Below are 22,783 nucleotides of genomic sequence, written 5' to 3' on the forward strand. Positions count from 1 at the left end.
AAGGGCAGCAATCACAGCCGAAAAAATAAAAATGAAAATACTCGCATAAAAATAAAAAAAAAGAGAAACACTCGTACAACAATTTGTGTCGGGCAGCCACGAAAAATAGCAACAACAAAGCGCCGACTCATGTTGCTCATGACAAAACATTTGGCAGTTGCCACTGTGCGCAGTAAAAATAGTTGTTGTAGTCGCTCATTTAGTAGTAGATTTTTCTACTGCCTTTTCACAGCCAGCCAGCAATCGCGATCGGCTTCATCTCCGAGTAACACACACACACACATACACACAGTGGCTGAGGCCAAGCCGAGCTGAAAACCCGAAACGCCAGCCGAAAATTTAGCACTTCTTTTTAAATTTTTATGCAATCTCAAACTTTTTGTTAGTTGTGTGTTGGAGTTCGCGGCGTTTGTATCTCGGAGAGAGTTCGAAAACTCACAACTAGAGATCCGCTGATCGGGATTTGATTTTTGTGCGTGTTTCTTCGTTGTGAATGTGCTCAAAGGATATGTTAAATATTGAACAATTATAAGAACATAGAGACTGCTCGCAAGAAAAAAAAATGTCTTCGAAAGTATTTAGTTCACTGATGGCCGAGAGCTTATTGCTCTCGAAAGCTGCTCAAGTTGTTTCGGGCTATTCGCCTGTTACAATTTTTCTTTTGGCTGCCATCACAATTTTCTTTGTGGTCTACAACAAAAGGCGCGCGCGTTTGGTGAAATACATTGAAAAGATTCCAGGACCTGCTGCTCTGCCATTTTTGGGAAATGCCATCGAAATGAATGTGGATCACGATGGTGAGTAAATCGGTGCTACGTGATTGTGAATCTGTGTGATATAAGTACTCGATCTGATGTATGTTCTGTATGTGACCCTGAGTCATTAGACTGCTCGCAATAGATCGATCTGATTGATTTGGCTAACAAAGCAGTGAATGATTTTCGCTCGCCTACTAAATAACGCGTATACGTACGAGGTGCTAATTAACTGACAAGCAAATATAATCAAATACAACTCGATGAGTGCCAACGATGCCTGAGATTCAAGTCGATCACTTTTGCTGGTGTTAATGAACTTTACATTTCTCTCCACTTTTTACTTTCATTGGCCCACATCCAATTAGAATAACTATTTACATCCATCGCTAGAAATATCTATTGATTACGTGACTCAAAATGAATGTCAAGTGCAAGCAAAAGGTGCTAATTGAAAGTCAGTCACTCATTTATGAGGTGCAATAAACAATATTCGAGCACAAAGAATTGCATTATAAAGAGTTCAAAATCATTCCTTTCCTAATTCAATTTAAGCAATTTACGTCTTGCTGCATTTAAATTGCTAATGCGATTAGCAAACACATATTACAAATAATGCGGCAAAAGTGTTAAATTGATTTGTAGAATATCATTTCATTACCACTTAGCATCAACATTTGGTCACAATCTATTAAAAACTTGCAGAATAAAATCAGCATAAACTGTGCCAAAAATAGCACGAATCATGTTGTAATAACTAAATTCATCGTCTGACCTAATTCCCTATTTGAACTTGATGTGTGTCGCAAAAATAAACTGGAAATCACTTTCGCTACCAAAAAAAAAGTAAAATAAACATAATAGGGTAAAAGTGTTGAAATTTACACGAATTCGTTGCAATTGAAATGAAATTAGCTTTAAGACGAAAAACTAAGCAACTTTATAAAGAACCAGCGAAGAGAGAAACAAACAAATAATAAAAAACGGTAGCCGCTCATAAATGAGTTAAATAACAAGACCAACAAAAAACAGAGAAAAACCACTCGAAGTGTTATAAAAAACGGTCATAAACTTCAAAACTCCAAAAGAAGAAAAGGTCTCAGCGGCGGACGTGCCGCAATCGGGAGTGTTCAATCTTTTGGTCTTGGTTTTGCTGGTTTGGTCTGTGATCTTGATCTTGACATTCAAAAAAAGCAGCATTCAGCATTCGTGCAGCTTTGCAGTTGACGTAAATGTTTGATAAAAGCTCAAATACGATGTATTTTATTCAATAAATCTTTGGATGATTAATTCACATGCTTATATAACAGTTCCGCACCGAAACTACACACAAAAAAGCATAGACCAATTAACATACATACAATGAGCACACAGCAACAACAACAACAACTAGATATTTAACATAAATGCGGAAACGTTGCAAGAAACACAGTCCGATGGACAGACGGTTAGATCGATAGATTGATTTTGTATCTTTGGTGTTGTGACTAAAGATAAGCAAATTTAAGCACATGCTATGCGACCTGCAGCTTTAGCTTCATTTTCGACTTTAGCCTCAGCCTCAGCCCCAATCTCATCATCAGTTCAGGCCAAGTTCAGCTGAAGATGTTAATCGTGCCATCGAAAATAAATAAATAAATAATTTTTCAAATATTATTATTCGATGAGGGGATAACACAAAAAAAAAAAAAAATTGATCTTGGTTCTTTGTTCTGTTAAAGATACTACTTCTATGAAGTGGAGTAAAGTGGTTTTTCTGGCTAGATGAGTTTTTATTCACCTTTATTTTTAGTGATTTCGGTGATTTTTTCTGTGTTTTGTTGGCAACTCACTTCAATATGATCGCAAGCAATTGGAACTGTCGGAAGTTGGCAGCTGTTTTTTTTTTGTGGATTGCTTCAGGGCAGCAAAATGTTAATGCATTTGATTTGAGATTCGTTGGTTATTTGCGGCGCAATCATAATAAAAAGTTCTACTAATTGTAGCTGAGAATGAATACAAAATAATTAACTTGCACTCAGCCAAATCCAAATCTATTGTTTGTCTTAGATAATCATCTAGATGTCTCTCAATGAAATTTTTGGGTTATACTACTGGTTATATTATAGTTTTTATGGTCTTTGAGGAATGGAAATTTTTTTTTTTTCGAACTTTTGCTTTTATTTATTGAATCTTCTTCTTAATTTTGAGACTGACAATAAGTTGACGAATCTTAACATTAAAATTAAACTAATAGTATGCTAAAACTGCATTCTGGTTGCGCGTCGCTGGGTGGGTAAGTCATTGCGTCGAAGACGTGATTGGTTGCTTAACCTTGTTAGACCTCTCGCCAGGTGGTTAGGGTGCAACAATAGCTTTGTAAAGTACTTTTCCTTCTGTTCTGCGATCACTTCTTTGACTGGTAGAATGTTTAAGTCGCGATCTATGTTCTCGTTGCGAACGAACTCGCTGGACTATATCATTATTGCTATTGCTGGCATTTCCCCATAACTGGGAGCCATACATCCATATATTTTTAGTACCGAGTTATACAGCAGGACTTTATATTCAAGGCTAAGGGGAGACCGAGCGTTGATAAGCCAATGAACGCTGTTGGCTTTTAGCTTTAGGTGTGTTCTTTTAGCTTCATTATGCCGGCGCCATGTGAGTCTTCTGTCGAGGTGTACTCCTTAATATGTCACTTCGTCTGCTTTCGGGAGTGGAGTGTTGTTTAACGTTAGCGGCGGGCAGTTTTTCCCATTCAGGGTGAATGTAACGACCATAAGAAGAGCTAGCTGCCCAGTTGCTTCTTTCGGGCATTTTGAGCGGGTTAGAATAGCTGTATCATCATAAAACGTAGATGTTGTTATGGAATGAACATGTATGCAAATAAGTATATGCTTTAAGCTTCGTGGAGAAGAAGAAGTAATAATTAATTTTGTACCCATTTGACTTTTTGCCGATCTGCAGCGCTCAGTTCAAGGCAATCAAGGAACAGCAGCCACAAGTTGTTTGATTATGTTTGTTGTGTGGCATTCAGTATATGATTTACGAATGAATGACTTGAGTGCAAATCAAGCGACAAAAGCAGTGGTGGCATCCACATGAATAGTATGATGCTGCAACAATTGGTTGAATGCTAAACGCTAAACGCCCGAGGTCAGTCAGATTGTCGTGTTTAAATGGCCCAAGTGCCACAGCCAGAGCCAGGCCAAGCCAAGCTAAGCCACACATATTCGAATCGTAATCATAATTTTGCCATGCAACATCGCCTCAAGGCCCTCCTCTTCTCGGGTTTTCAATTCAAAGTTAACATAAGAACATTTGGCAGTCAGTGTCTCGGTTATCGTGTTGCCACGGTTGCAGTCTCTGTATCGTGGGTGCTTGCTTTGTTGCGTGGCATTGAAAGTTCGCGAGTTTGATTGACATCAGCATTAACAAAAACAACAACGATAGCGACATCTAGTATGTCTATCTACCACATCGACAGCTCACTTGCCAATCGTTGTAATTCGTAAATTATTTTTTAATGTGCAACTATTAATGCCACAATCTGTGGCCAAAATACGAATATGAATACCAATCTGAATCTGAATCCGAGACCAAGTCCGCCCAATGACACAAAACGCGAGTTGTAAGCGGCACATAAATTATTGCAAATTGTTAACGCAATTTGAAGCGGAGCTACAACAAAAATTGTTGCTGTTTGTCAACGCTGTCAACCACAAAAAGCAATATCAGCAGCAACAACAACAACAACAACAATAAGGAGTAGCTATAAACCAATTTCAAAGGGAAATTATAATAAAAGCCGGTAAAAATTGCCGAAATTTTGTTTTGTTTTCTTTCTCTTTTTTTGTTTTCTTGCCATTTGTTTTTGTTGTGCTTTTTTTTTTTTGTCTTGCGCGCCACAAAAATTTGCTACCCATTTTTGATTGTGGGTCTTTTGCGCGGCATTTAACATGCAAACTTCCGACCAACTTGGCAACTTCAGCAAAAAAGAAGCCAAAGAGCAGCCACATACTTCGAGATGGAAGGCGGAGCAATGTTGTTGTTATTATTATGTTGGGTGTTGCTTCGCGTTCACGCTCAAGTTTTGGGTTACATAAATTCATTATTAGACATCTTCAAAAGCGTGTGTGTTTGTCATCATTTTAATTGATGCAACGCGAATGGCCGGCTAACCGGGCGTATGAGCAACGTGCGACTGCGCATGCAATAAACCAGAAGGAAAGAAAGAAAGATACGACAAAAGTAAAAACCCTGAGTTGCTGCTGAGCTCATTTATGTGTTTACCTTTGTGATAAACAAGTGTAACATATTAAAATTAACACAACGCTTTACATGATGACGACCTTGATTGTTTTTTTTTCTTCTCACTCGAATATGTTGTTATGGTTTTTCATCTTTAATTGATGTCGCAAACTAAATTTTCACACGTGAAGCTGCAACTGAAACACAAAAATTGAAACTGAAACTGGTAGCTCAAGAGCATTTGACAAGCGATTTATTGTTTGGTCATTTATTTATTGTTTATTTGCACTTTAAACGCTCGTTAGCTGTCACAATTAAGCGAGTACGTCTCTTAACTGGTTTTTAATTTGGTTTTTTTTCCTTATTTTTTGCTTTTTTGCAGAGCTCTTCAATCGTGTGATGGGCATGCAAAAACTGTGGGGCACGCGTATCGGCATCAATCGTGTGTGGCAGGGAACCGCGCCTCGCGTGCTTCTCTTCGAGCCGGAGACAGTTGAGGTAAGTTCGAGTGACAGCTGATGTCAGCAACTTATTTAATTTAATCTTTGCGCCTTTGCAGCCCATACTGAATAGTCAAAAGTATGTGAACAAGAGTCATGACTATGATTATCTGCATCCCTGGCTGGGCACAGGGCTGCTCACCAGCACCGATCGCAAATGGCATTCGCGCAGAAAGGTAGAGTCCATGAAATTGCCAACTAATTAAATTAATTACAATTACACATTACACCTTAATCAATTGCAGATTCTGACGCCCGCATTCCATTTCAAAATCTTGGATGATTTTATTGATGTTTTTAATGAGCAGAGCGCAGTGTTGGCTCGCAAATTGGCCGTCGAGTTGGGTAGCGAGGCATTCAATCTGTTCCCCTACGTCACACTCTGTACTTTGGACATCATTTGCGGTGAGTGTCAATGTTACAGTTTGTTATAACATTGTTGTTGGTGTTGTGGTACTCTTATATCAAATGACAACCGGTTTTCCATTTCTAATTGCGTCACAGAAACTGCCATGGGTCGCAAAATCTATGCACAGAGCAACAGTGAATCGGAGTACGTGAAGGCGGTTTACGGGTAAGTGGAATCAAGAGTATTCAAATAATATAATATATTTATTAATTAATTGAGATTATTTGAATGACGAAAACGTTGTGGTTTTAAATTGATACTTTAGAGAATGAACCAATTTAATTTGAATGAGAATACGTTGGTGATTAATACAACATGTTGTACTGAAATATAGGTCAGTTTAAAGTAGAACTGGCACAAACGAAACCAGAATTCAAATATAAAAGTAATTGAGATGAAACAGCCAAAAATTACTATATGAAGATGTTAACAATGAGTAACATTTAAAAACACATTTCACACATTCAATTTCTGAAGCCGAAATATTTTAAAGCGAACAAAAAAAGTTGAGCTGTTTATCAAGTGAAAGACATCTTTGATATAAAATGATATAATTAGAGCACATTATAATTCGATTTTTTTTGTTCACAATATTTGTTATAAGTATGCACTGTTAAAAAAGAGTTTTAAAGTCAAGATTTTGTTCTTGGTATTAAAAATCTTAATTTAAAAACTGCATCGACAGCACAAAAATCTTGATGTATGAAAACGCATCTTGTTAAATATTCTTTTTTATAGGCAACAAATATGAGAAAATGTGTCAAAGCTTTAACAAATATAATACAAATATTTGTAGATATTAAGTTAGCATACTTCAACACTTAATAGAAATAATATACATTAAACAGAAAATAAATGCCGAAGTTAATTCAGTATCTCCGACAAATGTAAGTTACAGTCTGATGTAATAATTATTCAAGGGTTTAACATTCAATAGTGTCAGTTAAATGAGCAAAAAGGTTATCAACTTTTGTGGGGTGGGCAAAGGTAGAGGGACAGCTGTGTGAGACATTGAGAGCTGTCAGTGCAACTGGCGGTGGGTGTGGCACATTCACATTCACACACACGCCCTTACCTCCGCCCTTGCCCCTGCACATTATTTGGGGTGCGCTCCGCTCAAGCGCAAAATATGCGAGATTAAGATGTCAATGGGATGCTGCTGCTGCTGCGTCTGTTGCTGCTCTCGCTGATAACATGGCTCATAAAGCACACAGATATAGATACGAATATATACTATACTCGTCGTCTACTGACAGCAAAACACTTGACTAACTTTCAATTTAATGCAATACTTTCCCATCCATTTGCACCCTCATTTCCCCCCCCTATTCTACGCCATACAGCATTGGCTCCATTGTGCAGAGTCGTCAGGCAAAGATCTGGCTGCAGAACGATTTCCTTTTCCGCCTGACCGAAGACTACAAGACACATCAGAGTTACATTAACACGCTCCATGGCTTCTCCAATATGGTGATACGTGAGCGCAAGAGCGAAGTGGCCAATAATAATAACAACAATAACAACAACAATATGCCCGATGCCTACGATGATCTGGGCAAAAAGAAGCGTCTGGCATTCCTCGACCTGCTCATCGATGCCTCCAAAGAGGGCACAGTGCTATCGAATGTGAGTTTGACTAACATTACCTTAATAAATTGTAATTAAAAAAAAAACTTCACTTTATTAGGAGGATATTCGTGAAGAGGTTGACACGTTTATGTTTGAGGGTCACGACACCACTTCGGCAGCTATTTCCTGGACCTTGTTCTTGCTCGGCGAGTATCCGGAGTATCAAGAGCGTGTTGTCGAGGAACTGGAATCCATATTTGGTGATGATAAGGAGACGCCAGCCACCATGAAGAATCTGATGGATATGCGTTATTTGGAGTGCTGCATCAAGGATGCGCTCCGCCTGTTTCCCAGTGTGCCAATGTGGGCTCGCATGGTTGGCGAGGATGTCAAAATTGGTTAGACTTTAAATTGATTTATCTAGTTTATTTTCAATACTAACAATTCTTAATTCTTAGGTGACAAAATTGTGCCCGCCGGCACTCAGGCTATCATCATGACCTACGCTCTTCATCGCAATCCACGCATCTTCCCCAAGCCCGAGCAATTCAATCCCGATAATTTCTTGCCCGAGAACTGTGCTGGACGTCATCCCTTTGCCTACATTCCGTTCTCTGCCGGACCACGTAATTGTATTGGTCAGAAGTTTGCCATCTTGGAGGAGAAGGCTGTCATCTCCACGGTGCTGCGTAAATACAAAATTGAGGCTGTCGACCGTCGTGAGGATCTGACCTTGTTGGGTGAACTTATCTTGCGTCCCAAGGATGGTCTCAGAGTCAAGATCACGCCACGTAATTGAGCTGCTGTCTAGCGACTTGAGCTAAAGTCGTTCCAAAGTATTTAATTTGTAAATAATTAATTGTAGTCGTAGTCTTTAAGTCTGTACATTTATATGCTAAATTAGCAAATAACACTTTGACCTCTGTGCAATACATATTCGTGGTACCTTTAAGCATTCAACTCAGTGACTTGTCCTTCATCCATTATTGGGAATATTCAAGCGTCTTTTTATTCAAATATCGAAAATCATTGCAGCTATACCTTAAGTTGACTTTAAGTTGAAATACATGTTTTCTTGCCAATTCTATTAAATTAAATTTACATACGTTGTTTTATTTCTACGTAATGATCTTAAACAGCATTAAAGATTATGATTGAATAATTAAGAATGAATGATAATTATTTACTTTCATTCTCGATTCAAATTATATACACAATTTATTCAAATTCATAATATCAGGTTATTTGATTAATTTGGAATTGATAATTTGTTCTTAATACAAAATTGCGAATTAATGACTTCAGTGATTTATTTTCTTAAATCATTTAATGTTTTGCTCATTGTTTTTCAACTTCACATAATTGTACAATCAGTCTCACAGCATCTTCAGTATGCCAAATGTACCAATTGTGTCACTATTTTGGTACTTTTGCACTTTTGGGTGCATTTGCACCCCGCTTAGCTGAGACAACAACCGCTGTAAAGATCAGCGAATGTGGCTGCAAAACGATTACTCGCTAGATGGCGCCACTGGTAGCGCCTGCTTGGCAGCTCGTTGACCATGCTAATTAGCATGTTGATGGCAATCACAATTTACCTGACCAGCGGCACACGGCACACGTTTTGTTGAAAAATGAACAATCATCAAGTCATCAAGGAATGGCGCCAGCTGGCTGTTGGCCTGGTCAATGTGTGCCCAGTGCACACTACATACATACATACATACATGTGTATATGGTAGAGTGTATCTGGCAGCGGCTGTGGCCCGTTTTCCTTCTTTTCGCAATTGGAGCGGCGCCAGGGCTTAAAAGGAACTTAAGTGCGCTTACGCTGTGTAATGCACAAATAAAAAAAGAACAACAACAACAACAAATCGAGCGAGTGGGGTGAGCAGGGCACCTGGGCAGCAAACGATTGGTTATATCTAAATGGATATTATGAGCATATGTACTCGACTGGGTCGACTGTGGGGCTCTGTGTGTGTGTGTGCGTATGTGTGTGCGTTAAGTAACTCCTAGCTGGAATAGATAACTAGATCGATAGGTTGCTCAGAGACACAGAGATAAGCAGACACACTGCAGACTACAGACAGAAGGAGACGGAGTTGGTGGTGGAGGTGGAGGAGGAGCAGGAAGAGCAGGAAAAGCGGGACGACAGTCTGTGGGTTATGCGACGCTGGCGGCGAATGGGCAAACAATCAATTAGAATGGCAAAATCTTGCTAAATAATAGTAATCCACAAAACGCAAAAGGGTCTTAAAAAGTAATTCCCGAGCGAGACAAGAAATAAGCAAAACATGCGATTCAAAACGCGCTGAAAAAAAATGGCGAAAATGATTTGTAAAAAAGAAAAAAACGCGCAGCGAGGAAATGCACTTAGGCAGAAACTATTATAGAACCAAAACTCGAACATGGTCAATTGCAGCTGGCAGCTTGGCAGATTGGCAATTGGCGATTGTCGCAATAAATCGATTGGCAATTGCAGTTGCAGTTGTTATATTAATTTATGAATTTACAATGTCAACGATTACTATTTATTTTAGTTTAACGATGGGGGGGTTAAAAAGCAATCGATCACAAACTGGTTTGATTGCCAAAGGCAAAAAAGAAGGAGAACAAGCAACCAGCTAGCGACAACAATCAAATGTGTCACTCGAAATCTAAAAACTGGATATTGACACGAACATATGCTACTCCGAATCCAGGCGCCAAAGGCCAAACTCCCCAAACACAACGACTGACGACCGACGACAGGCCAAAGTAATTATTGTGATTCTGTGAGGAGGAGAAAGAGGATTGTGTCTTTGAGCTCACTTAAATGGATTGCTATAGCTGGCACATCAAAACAAATTGCACTCCCCTGTGTAAACACACACAACTCACACAAATCTGATTAGAAAAACATTTACAAAACGCAAATCGCAAGTTAGCAAGACGCAGACAAGCGGAATGAGAAATGCTACAAAACATCCCTTCAACACCAAACAACCAACCAAAAAAAAAAAAAAAGAGGCGAAAGTTGAATGTGTGAACTTTGGCACGGCGAATGCTCGACCTAATTTGATTGACGTTGACGTCAACGCGCAATGGTAAAATGTGGGAACTCGAGTGAGCAAGTGAAAGTAGCTTTGGCTTTGGCTTTGGCCAGTGGCTTTTTCGGGCAGGTTGCCAAAGCAGTTAGAAAAGAAGAAAGAGAGAGAGAGAGAGTAGAAATGATATCCAAACAAACTCAATTTTTTGGTGGTGCTGCCAAACGCGTTTTGATAGATTAGCAACAAGAACGAAAGAGGCGCGACATCGACACGTGACCAGCGCAGCGATGACGTTGACTGGACCACGACGGACGCAAGGAATTGGAATTGGAATAGAATACAGCGGTGTGAAGGGTGTGAGTCAATGTCAGCTAGCATACGAAATTGATTTGCTCGTTGCACAAGCAAAATATTTGCCAGCCTCTTGCCTCCCATTAAAACCAGCTGCAGAGGCTGTGGCAGCAACTAGGACACGTGCCGCGTTCTGCACTTGCAGTTGTCACTGCTGCTGCTGTTGCTACTGCCCGGCGACACGTGACATCCCGGCAAATTAAACAAGACCCCCAGGCTCGATGTAGAGCAACAAAAAAGTTTAACAATGCAGAAAATTGAAAAACAATCAAAAAGGAAACAGAAACACACACAACCACATCCGCAACTCCGAGGGGCACAAAAGGAAACCGTTGCTCTTGCCGAAAGTTAAGTGCTGGCATCCACAAGCAGTGGCAGCATATCCGATCTACATCCTTCCCATTCCCCCTTCTCTTGTGTCTTCTTTTGTTTGATCAGAGCGTGCGTTTCAATTCGTGTCGCTTTATTTGGGCATAATTAGCTTAATGCGCGACGCAAACAAGCAGGACACACTCGTCCAGCAAGCAGGACATGCTCGTTGAACAACCAGAACATTCAGAACTCCCAGCTTCGCAGCACAAGGAGCTGTTGCCGTGCGTGTCCTTGCTGCCAAATTGCCAGGCCAATGGCAAAGCAAACAAACGTCCGGCAAACGCAACAGCAGAAAAATAACAAAAAAAAATTATGTGCAGGCCATGACGAATAATTAATACACTAATTGAAGACTAAACATATTTAGAGGTGAAATCTACAAAAGTCTCTCATTTGAATATATGTTACATTACTTAAAGTTAAATAAATAACAGATGACAAACCTCTTTTATGTTGCCTAAGAAATGCAAAAATGTCCAATCAACATGCTCTTCAAAGAATCTTAGTGGTTTTCATTTTAATTCCAAGTGCATTCGCAGTTCTATAATCTGAAATTTATAAAGATAAAAAAGGAAAATCACATAACTAGCAATATTTAATTTCTCATTCCTATTACAATAAAATTTAGTTGACAATCCTTTAAACAGTCATTTGACAATCATTTAACAACCCATTTGACAATCCACTTTACTAATCATCCATATTCTAATTTGTAATACGATGCGATAAAATCAGCAATCCTTTCAAAATATATGGGTATTTCTATCAGACTAGATTCAAACTGGAAATTAAATTCTTTTTTCAGCTTAAGTAATTAATAATAATAATATTACGAATAAGATATTTCATGCATTGTCTTAACTTTCTTAATATTTAATTACAAAAAAATAAATCAGCATTTCTTTCAAGCTTATTATATCTTAATATTTAGTATAGATTCAAATTTAAACGCATATTTTATGTAAATTTGAATGTACCAAGTTATAAATGACAAACCACTTGACAAGTCGCATATACCCTAAGCAACTGTAGTGCAAAGAAAGTTAAATCAGGAATCCCTTAAAAGGTTCTTAATCTGTGGCTACTGTTGCTGAATTTTGTTGCTTCATTTGCGAGCTGTGTGTGTGGCGCTGTGTCCCCCCTCTGCTCTTGTCCCCCCCATTGCGATGTTACTCATACGCAGCGTTTGCCAGCGTTAGTCGTCTTCTTGAGTCTAAGGTGCGTTTCTCTATCAGGTTGGTTTTTTTTTTGTTAGTTTTTGGCAAGAGCTGTGAGCTGTGAGCTGTCAATGAAGTGTCCGGCGACTGTCATCTAGAATGAGTCGTCGTCATATGACCGCCAATCAGCTGCCAAATTGATTTGTGTCGTGTCCCCAGCAAATGGCATAATGAATTTTGGAACTGATTTATTTATATGCCCCCAAGTAGTCACGGGTAGTAGTAGAAGTAGTAGTATTAAGTAAGTGTATGATCAGTGAGCGCAAATGCAATTGCTTAGTATAAAAATTATTGACCCTGTGAGACGCAACAGACACTCCAGACGACAACAGCGACAACAACAACAACAACGACGACGACGACGACGTCAGCGCCTGTGGGTCATAAATTGAGCAAACATTTTGTAGTCGTCGTTGTTGTCGTGGTCGTTGTGGCGTTCTTCATCGTTGTCGTTGTCGATTGCGTGCAATGCAATGCAAGTTTTATGGCACTTTCAGTGATAGCAGCTCCGAGGCTCGAGGGCAAACAAGAGCGCTTTATGACAGTCACACACAAACACACACAAAAACACAACATGCAACTGCGAAAACAGCAGAAAAATTTCAGCGATCAATAGCTAAAGGCTAACAACGACGACAAAACCGGGGGCAATAAGCAAAATGTAAATAATTTTACTGTCCCCAGTGAGAGAGAGGAGAGAGAGTGAAAGAGAGAGAGAGCAAAAAAGTGGCAAACCTGACGCAAATAAAATAATAAATTTTGTACAAAATTGACAAGCTGGCTTAGCCGCAGCCTGTTTGCTGATAGCAGAGCCAAACCAAAACTGGCCACATTGCAGCCACAGAGCACATGGAATCATTTTACGAGTGTGCTCTAGAGAGAGAATGAAAGAGAGAGAAAGAGACAATATACACTCATACACACAGTAGCCAAATTGGTAGTTAGTGGAAGGCTTAGGACGGGCTGTAAAGTTAAGCACATAATTGTGAAATTAAAGACAGCTGACGGTTAACCGCCAGTCTACGAGGTAAAAAGATTGTGTAGTGTTCTATTGTAGTTGTTGTTGTTGTTATTATTACCTCGATGCCAAGCCATTGATGTTGCCAATTCCCACGCCTCGTTGTCTGCGACACAAAATCAAAATGAAAACAATGGCACAAAACGTATGCTACAATTTCTAAAAACAACTACAGCCAGTTGCCAAGTGTCTGCCACATGCCACAGCAACCAAAGCAACAACAACAGCAACCAAACCAACAACAACCGAAGCAATGACAACGAATTTAAATTGAAATTATTTATTTTTGCATTTTAAAAGCGCTCGCGCGTGTCAAGGATTCTCACGCACACGGGACCGCAACCTCCCCCCGCCACTCTCTCTCTCACTCTCTCCCCCTCTCCTCTCCTCGCAAGCCAAGTGAGACAACAAAGCCGCTTGCCTTTGCTTTTATAATTTGAAAAATATAAAAATAACAAAGTGCCAGAGCAGCAAAAGTATGCGAGTATCCGAGTTTGCCAAGCTGATTTTCAAATGTCAAAGTTCCCCCAAACCGAAGCAACATCCCTGAATATGCCACATCATTGATGCCTCCGCACCGAAACTTATTTGCATTGTCAGTCATGTTGAACGTAGGGACAAAGTCTGTAAGACATCAACCTACGCTTTTAACTTCTAGTTTCCTGGGTGCCTATAAATGAAATTTCAAGTTATAACGCAAGACTTTCGAACGGATTAAATAATTTATAATTAAGAGATGAAATAATTGGCATTTCTTATGATTTAGTTTTACAGTTTTAAAAATGTAAAAATCAGTCAACTAACATTTCTTAAATTAAAAGCATTCATAAACTTCTTCCCTATAAAATATGAGCTAAGAATTTCCCTTTTACTTTTCCAAACAACATCAGCAGCTTTACTAATTTTCTATTAATTGTATTGATTAAGCAGTTGCTTTAATGAAATGCTGAAAATATTTCCTGATTCTTTAGATACTCAAATTCATTAAGTGGATCTTCTTGGTGTCTACAAATTTAAATCTAAGCAACGACAAACAACTTCAGTGAATTAATTTTGGGATTAAAATGCATTTGCAGCAAACTGAATGAATTATTCCTTTATAAAATAGAGCACAAATATTAAAAGCTTACATTTATAAATTATTAAAAGTAAAAAGAAAATTTGACCTCCAAGATATAATTCAACATTTTTTTCTTTACTCTTTTAAATTATAATACTAAATAAAATAAAATGTAAATAATTGCAGTTCATACTTAGTGCAATACTTATTAAAATTACATTATTTATACTAAAAAAATAAATTAAATTTCTGTTTATATCATAATTTACTGATTTTGCTCTTCACTACTAGCATTTACTTATACATCAATCAGTTCTGAAATGTTAACTACAAGCAAAAAGAAAAGTCACCCCTTCAAAATATAATCTTGAAATTTACCTCTCTTCTCTACTCCACTAATCAGCTGCTTTAAGTAATTGTTGATAATCTTTACAAATATTTACTGACTATTTAACTACTCAACCTTTATTTTTGAGGTGGGTTCTTAACACCGTTCGTTGGATTCCCACGCCCACGACAGACCCCCAAAAACTGATCCCAAGACTGCTACTGCAACAGTTTTGGCTTAAAACATCGTTCGATAATCCCAAAAACCACACAAAATTGTAAACTAAATAAATAAAAAGTTTCCCCTTCTGCAGTGTGAGAAAGTGCAAAGAAAACTGCACCTGCCTGGACTTCAAAATTATGATCTATCTATAGACCACCTTGCGATAGTTTCCCCCCCAATAACTTGAAACGAAAAAAATGGCGTTTTGATCTGGCCAAAGCCCAAGAGGCTTACAAAGTTGAACCACTGGACTAAATCGGACTAATATTTCTCACGATAAATTGAACATATGCCTAGGAAATGGAAATGGGAAATAGGAATGAGAGAGTGAAATGGGCAAAAGGGATTGTGGATCTTACTTTTTAACGTGGGGGGAAACGACGACACTCTTGGGCTGGATGGGTAAATATCACAACTCACTGAGTGTGAATGAATGTGGTTGTGGTTGTGATTGTGTGTGCGGTTGTGTGTGTGTGTGTGTGTGTGTGTGGCGCGGCTGCTGTCTTTTGGTCGTTATAAATCATAAGCAAACATTTTGATATTGTAATCCCCATTTTAATTCGAGCGCATAAAAAGCCGAAAATCAAACTTTTCGACATTGGCGGCGGTGTCTCTGATGTGCGGTTGCAGCTACTTTTTGCTCGTTCGTACCGAAAATTGATGGATTACTCATTGGTAGCTCCAATGTGTTGGCACCTCCCTTCTAGCCCCGCTCCCCCCTCCACTCTTTGTCTGCTCCTTGCAACCAATTTCATGGCAGCCATTTGGCCGACAGTCTGATAACAAACTTTAGCATTTTGTTATTGTTGTGGTTTTTTTCTTTTCATTTTTGTTTGCCTGATGATGATGAATATTTACTAATGCTTACCTTTGATATTGTTGCTATTATTATTTTTGTTGCGACTGTTCTTGATTTATTAATTAATTATGTACAAAAGTGCGGAAACTGCGGCAGCCGCCAAGGAAAAACCGACATCAAGCAAATTCCGACTCTTGTATCACCGAAATCGATACAGATATCGAAATTGAAAATAGTTTAGATAAGTATCGCTGATATACGCATACGCTTATGAAGTGCATATGTGTGTGCTTCTGTGTGTGTGTTTGTCAGCCATGGCTGAGATCATTTGGGCCCTTTGCTGTTTTGTTAGCGGCAACAGTTGAAAGTCTTTTTTTTTACGTTCTGTTGCGTTTTTGTTTTGCTTTGCTTTTTTGTTTCACTTTTACTCTTTTGCGCGCTTTTGTTTGATGTTTGGCATTTTGGGGTTGAGTTAAATGGAGTTGAGTTGGCCTCTTTGGTTGCTTCGACTGCTGACTGGTGGGTGGTTGCTTTGGGTCAGCTTTGAAGTACTGCCGCCCATATTGAGCAATGGCTGGAGAACACGAGTCTAGCAATCTAGCTCAGATAACACACATTTTCGCCATATTTAATTAGGAAAGGTGATCAATCGAAAAATGGTTGCATTTACCGAGAACACCCTGGAAACAATTAACATATTGAACATCATTTGAGTATTAGACAAATCTGATATCAATTTGTCAAATCTTTTGAATGCTATAAATTTAAATATGCAATTTTTATAAAGTACTTTATTTACTAAAGTATAGTACTACTATTTTTATTGGTTTTGGTAAATTTATAAATTGAACCTAATATTATATTAAAGTTTTAATATTAAATAGTTTGAAATTCAACTGATCATACCTTTTGACAGAACTTAATCTTAATAAAAATAATAATAAATAAAAAATAAAAATAAAAAATTTAAAAAAATTCTAATATACAAAATGTTTGACAGTTTTAAAAATTAATTTTTATCCAATTTAAAAAGTGTATATAATCCAATTTCTCTAATTAAATGATCATATTTATATTTATCAATAACAAACATTGTCTGTTATACTTTAAAGCTCAGTTATACTTAAAATTTAAAGTACTTTAGTTGAATTACATACTAAGAGCAGCGAAATTAATTTTGTATGTGAACAATTTAAAACATAATCCGAAAAATGAAAATGAAAAATATAAAAAATACAAGTTGATATTATGTCAAAAAGGAAAAATAGAGGAAACAATAATGTGAAGTAAGGAATCATTTTTTTTAATTCAATACAAATAAATTAATTTTAATTTGGACACCAAAAAATAAATTTTGACAATACAACTTAAACCCCAAATTCACTGTGTTAAACCCATTTAATCAATTTCTATATCTTATTACCATAAAAATTAAATGAAATTTATGTGAAATCTATTTATTTTTAAATTGCCGTAATTAGAAAATGCCTAACTGAAGCGCACTTCAATGCATTGACTTTCATTGTCGAGCAATCTTCTTACCCCGAATTCATCCCTCGTTCTCTGTGGGTGTGTGTGTGTGAGTGTGCATAGAACAACTCTGGTTCATGATTGCTATCAAAACAATCGCAAACAGCTGTTCGGCTGCTGTTAAGCAGACAAATCCAATCTTGGAATGCTCCACACACCTTCTCCATGCAACAACGGACAGGGAAATGCAACAGCCGCAAGGGGCACAACAAACACACACACACAAACACACACACACACTCGATTTCCATGGCAAACGCATCCTGGGGAAATGCTGCGCAAAGCGGCGAGACAACTGCGCATGTAGCAAAGGCAACGGCAACGGCAGCGGAACACCAAGCCCAGACCAGGCCACGCCCTGTCAGCACAAACAAACACTCGCTGGGTGTGGCCAACAAAAGTAGCGAGTAGCGAGAGCGCAGCCAATCAGAACGAAGCAAATGCGAGTGGCGAGTGAGTTTTTCGTATGGAATGGCTGGAGATAAGAGGACAGTGTGTACGTATATATGTGTATGTGTGTGTGTGCGTGTGAAGATGATAAAGTAGAAGTGTAGAGGCGAGCAAAGGGTCCTGCTGCTGCTCATGCTGCTGCAGCATCCGCAACAACACAGCAACAGCAACAGCGGCAGCATCACAAATGGAAATTTCACACACACCACGTGCCGCGCATAAATTGGCCAACAATCGATGTAACTTTTGCCAGGCCAGAAGGAAATGTCATCATATTTTCACTGGTCCACACGTTCGTTCGATAGCAATGTTTGCCGCATGAGGCATGTGGCATGCGGCAGCCACTCTTTTGGCGGCGATGTGTGTTTAATTTGTTTGGACCTTTGCCGGTCTGTTTGGTCTCTTTGGCTGCCCTCTTCCAACTGTCCAAGCCAACTCTTGTCCCTTTTATATTTTTGCTACTGCTTCATTCCTGTTTTTTTTTGTTTCTTACTTGCTGCTTGTGGCAGTTGCCCGACCGCGTCCGGCATATGTATGCGACATCATGACACCGGGGGACTTTGTTACAAGTACTTTACGGTAATGGAGGATTTTCGCTTGAGCATCCCTCTAACAAAAATTAATTTAAATCGATATGCTGCCGCAAGCGAACGTGGCAGCCAACGACCGCCTGACACTGCATGCCTCCCTGCCTCCCTGCCGCCCCGCCTCCTTGCCACATGCTGCTGGAGTTTTGCTTTCCAGGTTTTACTTCTTTTCTTTCTCTTTTTTTTTTTCCTGTGTGTGCTTTTTTTTTGTTATAGCTGTTTTTTTTTGCTTTGGCTTGGCGCTTATTAATTAAGTAATACAGCAATTTGCTTGCTGTGCTGTGTTGATTGAGCTGCCACAAAATGTGGTGCGCTTTTATGCTGCTGTGTTCCACATGGATTCCTTTGGGAACTGCACAGATTTTTTAGCTGTCAAAGTGCTGCATGCCACAAACGCTGCCAATGTCAACAAGGACATGCCACGCACACTAATACAAACACACAACGAATGTGTGTATGTGTGTGTGCGTATAGTTTATTGACTGCTTGCGGGAAGTGCTTTTCGCAGAGATCTGCGCTAAAGAATGTAAGGCTGGCCAACAAAGCCGTTCGCAAATCCTGAAAATTGACTTCGACTGGGCTTGGCAGACAGCAGAGGGGGAAGAGGGCAGAGAGAGCGAGTCCGGGCAGGAAATCAATGCCGCCATTTTGTGAAAGAGTTGCCCACTTCAGGAACCAACATCCGCATTCACATCCTCACAATCACATTCACAACCAGCAGCAGCAGCGCCGCGTGTCTCATAAGGCATACAAAATTAGTTTCGAGTCGGAGGCGACATCTTCAGCAATGCGCCCCACGCTCTGCCTCCCCTTCCACCGCTCTCTCTCTCTCTGTGTGACACCCTCTTCCTCTTGCTGGCCTCCCTCGACACTCCCTACGCACCATCGTATTTCATTTCGTCATGTTTCGGGATTAGGCGGATTAGTTGCCGACTGAGCAATGGCTCTGAACTTTGCAACGACTGCTCTGAACTTTTTGGTAGTTGCTTAAAAAGGGAAATGTGACAACAACAAGGGCGCGGACGTGGACGCGGTTGTTAGCATCTCTCACATACATATATAAATGTGTATATGTGTATGTGTGTGTGTAGATTTGTGGCACTTTGGAGCGCCTTCGAATGCTTTGCATATCAATTTGGTGAGTGCGTGTGACTTCACGAATGTCGTGCATTAAGTTCCCCCCGATCAAAGGATACAACTTGCTCCACTTGACATATATCAAAAATATATATATATATACGTAGTATCTATATCTTGTATATCTTGACATTCTTTTCTTCTGCGTAATTTCTGTGCTTCCATAGCGCACATAGTTCTTGGCACGTAGAACATCGGGGAAACTAGCGCCATTTTGTTTTGGTCAGATAACAAAGCACAGCGCGAAAACTATAGGCGTAATATACTACCACGATACATAAGCCCCTTTTGCGCATTGGCTGGATACCTCATTTCCCTTTCCACTCCGCCACCTCTTTACAGAGATATCAGGCATTGTCAAAGTCTAATTTTGTTTTTCTCTTATACTTCGTAATTGAAATGTGCCTGGGTAAATCCCACAGCGCGTTTGTTTCCTGAAATAGATACCAATGTCATCAATAGAACTGTTTGCCATTTTACCATTTACCCATTTACCATTTACCCATTTACTTTGCCCTTTTCGCCCCCATTGATTATACTATATAGGTAATAAAATGGGCTTTGTTTGACTCAGCTCGCTGGCTGCATTTTGCCACAAATGTAATTACATGATACACAGAATAACATCCGGCCAGAAACTTAACCCTTTTATCATCTGTTGCCAGGCATTCGCTCTCCAGGCAAAAACTGACAGGTGTTAGATCAAAACACACTGGGGACCACAGAAAAACGTTGACACCTTGCAGCGCATTTTCCATATCATTGCCTCCAATAAATGGGTTATACTCTAATAATATTTTTCTTTTCTGAAGTATCACGGCAAGTACTTTGTATCTTTATCTTTAGCTATATCTATGCTGTGCTTGTGATTGTGGATTGATTGGCCAAGTGAAACTAATCGAAAGTTGTTTTCAGTTTATATAACTTCAAAGTCAATTCGCCGCTGTCTCTCAAGTGCTGAAGTGGACAATGTTTGAGAGCGTTCACTTGTGCCAAGAGATTACAAGGTTGCACTTCCATTTAGTATCTGTCGAGACTCTCTTGATGGCCAATAATCGAATGAACTTTGTAATTGGTTTCTCAATTACAAAATCGTGTGACTTCCAATTTGATAAAAAAGTAAAGAATGTGATGCCATTATACAAATAAATAACTATACTATAAAACATTTTTTGAAGTAGACATTTCTAAGAACTAAATGTCAAAATATTCCTAGATTTTATCCACGATTTTGAAAACTAAGGAATTGAAACTTTTTTATATTATGTTCAATGTATAAATTTGCCAAAGTCAATAAAAAAATAGTACTATACTATATAGTATTGGGATTTATAAGGCACTTTATAACAATTACAAAATTCATAGATTATAATTACAAAATTTTTGTAAAATGTTTAATAAATTTTTTAGTTTTCTAAGTTCTTAATGAAAACTGATTTTATAAAATACATTTTCTGTTCCCATATTAAAAGAAAAAGAAAATCATTGTATCCTAAAATGAGAATCTCAGATTTATCACAACTATTTGCAATAAAAATAAGCAAAAAAGTGCTATAAAATTCCAGTAGGAAAATCTTGCAAGATTGATAAGTGAAAATCATAAATAAAGCAAGTTTCCGCTTCCTGAATAAGTTTCGGAAATCTAGCGAGAATCAAAATGGGATATAATCATAATAATAATAAGTCATATCCATATATGTATATGTGACAGAATATCCGTTGATAAAAACAAAGAACATGTGCACTTCCCAACTAAGTCTCCACTTGAGTCACGCAAACAAAACAAAAATAAAATAATACAAAAAAAAAAAAAAGTAAAGAGAGAAACTGTGGCAAGCAAATGCGAAATAAAAACGAAAATTATGAACTGCACAAAAGCTGTTGTGAATTTTAATAAATTTTCTTGCTGCTGCTGTTGCTGATTTTGTTGTTGTTGTTGTTGTTGAGGCGATGCCGCATTTTTGGCAAAAAGTATCTGCCAACTGAGCCGGAGTGAGCAAATCAAACAGGGAATACAACAAGAGGAACGGGTAGGGGAGGGGAGGGAGTGAGAGCACTGGGGACGAATGTATCCTAAGAAGGAAGGCAACAAGAAATGTGAAGAAGGGCGGCAACCGGGGGGACGGGGTATACGTCAAAAAGAACAGTTATTTATTTATTTGTGCGCAATCGAGAGCACAGCATGGTAAGCCAGAGGTACAAGCAAACGTCAGGGGCTGTCAGAGAACGGAAAAAGAGAGAGAGAGGAAGGAAAGGAGGGAGAAGGGGGACAGTGAGTGGTAGCGCCTCAGAGGCACTGCGAAGGCAGGCAAACAATGGCGGCTAACGGAGAATAATGGGATAACAAAACGCCCTTGACACCCAGTAAAAAGACAGCCAGCCCTCAAAAGTGTACGATAGAAGTAGCCTTATTATTATGAACATTGTGTGGACTCGGGCCCCGGGCACGTACCAAACGGCAATGGTAACGACGACGACAACAACAACGACGACGTCGCAAACTGAGGGCAGAGGCAGGGGTAACACAAAGGACCCACAAAGTACAAATACAAATCAAACCCTTGAGAGCGCCTAACAACAACACCAACAACAAAAGCAGTCAAATAATAAACAGAAGCAGCAGCAAAGAAGCAGCAGAGAGAGAGTGGTGTGTGTGTGTGTGTGATTGCGGAAAGAGAGACAAAGAGAAAGAGGGGCGAGCACTGCAAGAGGAGCGCGCGCAGAAGCTGAAAGAGAAACGAAACAACAACAGCAAAAGAACTGGAGCAATGGCGCTCTGTAAACATTGGTGTGAGCGTCACACACTGACACCTCCACAACGCTGTGTGTGTGTGTGTGTGTGGAACAGAGAAGGCAAGCACACAGTGTGAGCAGTGAGTGTGTGACACGAACAGCGAGAGAGTGAGCGTGTGCGTGCGTGTGAGAGAGTGAGTGAGTGCGAGTGTGTGTGTGTGCACGCGATAAACTGAACTGACAGTAGGCAAAACGGCTTTTGGGGTGTGTCTTGGCCTCTGTGTGTGAAATGCGTAGTGTGTCTCGCTCGCACACAGCCGTGCTTACGGCACTCGTTACTCGCTTGGCATGCGCTCGCTTGCACTCACACCAAAGTGCCAGAGTTGCTTGGCTGCCTGCCTGCCTGGTGGGACAGCAGATAAGATATAGAATAGAGAATCGCGAGCAGTGTCTGCGGTGTGTGTGCGATGCGTGTGCCGAG

General features: G+C 39.4%; 1 protein-coding gene across 1 annotated transcript; it reads left to right on the forward strand.

The window, feature by feature from the left end:
* Positions 1 to 510: 510 nt before the first annotated feature.
* Positions 511 to 8,543, forward strand: LOC117575862 (cytochrome P450 4c3). Its single transcript, XM_034260283.2, has 8 exons — positions 511 to 797; positions 5,371 to 5,486; positions 5,548 to 5,664; positions 5,734 to 5,893; positions 5,993 to 6,062; positions 7,241 to 7,523; positions 7,585 to 7,864; positions 7,925 to 8,543. The coding sequence occupies exons 1-8, from the start codon at positions 563 to 565 to the stop codon at positions 8,263 to 8,265; spliced, it is 1,602 nt and encodes a 533-aa protein (XP_034116174.1). The 5' UTR covers positions 511 to 562; the 3' UTR covers positions 8,266 to 8,543.
* Positions 8,544 to 22,783: the final 14,240 nt, after the last annotated feature.

This window comes from Drosophila albomicans, chromosome 2R (assembly GCF_009650485.2).
Source record: "Drosophila albomicans strain 15112-1751.03 chromosome 2R, ASM965048v2, whole genome shotgun sequence".
NCBI classification, from domain to species: Eukaryota; Metazoa; Arthropoda; class Insecta; order Diptera; family Drosophilidae; genus Drosophila; species Drosophila albomicans.

Bases quoted from the DNA above. Each gene is read 5' to 3' on its own strand.
- LOC117575862 (XM_034260283.2), top strand. From the start codon at position 563: ATGTCTTCGAAAGTATTTAGTTCACTGATGGCCGAGAGCTTATTGCTC. The intron at 6,063-7,240 runs GTAAGTGGAATC...TACGCCATACAG, and splicing joins TACGTGAAGGCGGTTTACGG to CATTGGCTCCATTGTGCAGA. The intron at 7,524-7,584 runs GTGAGTTTGACT...TCACTTTATTAG, and splicing joins AGGGCACAGTGCTATCGAAT to GAGGATATTCGTGAAGAGGT.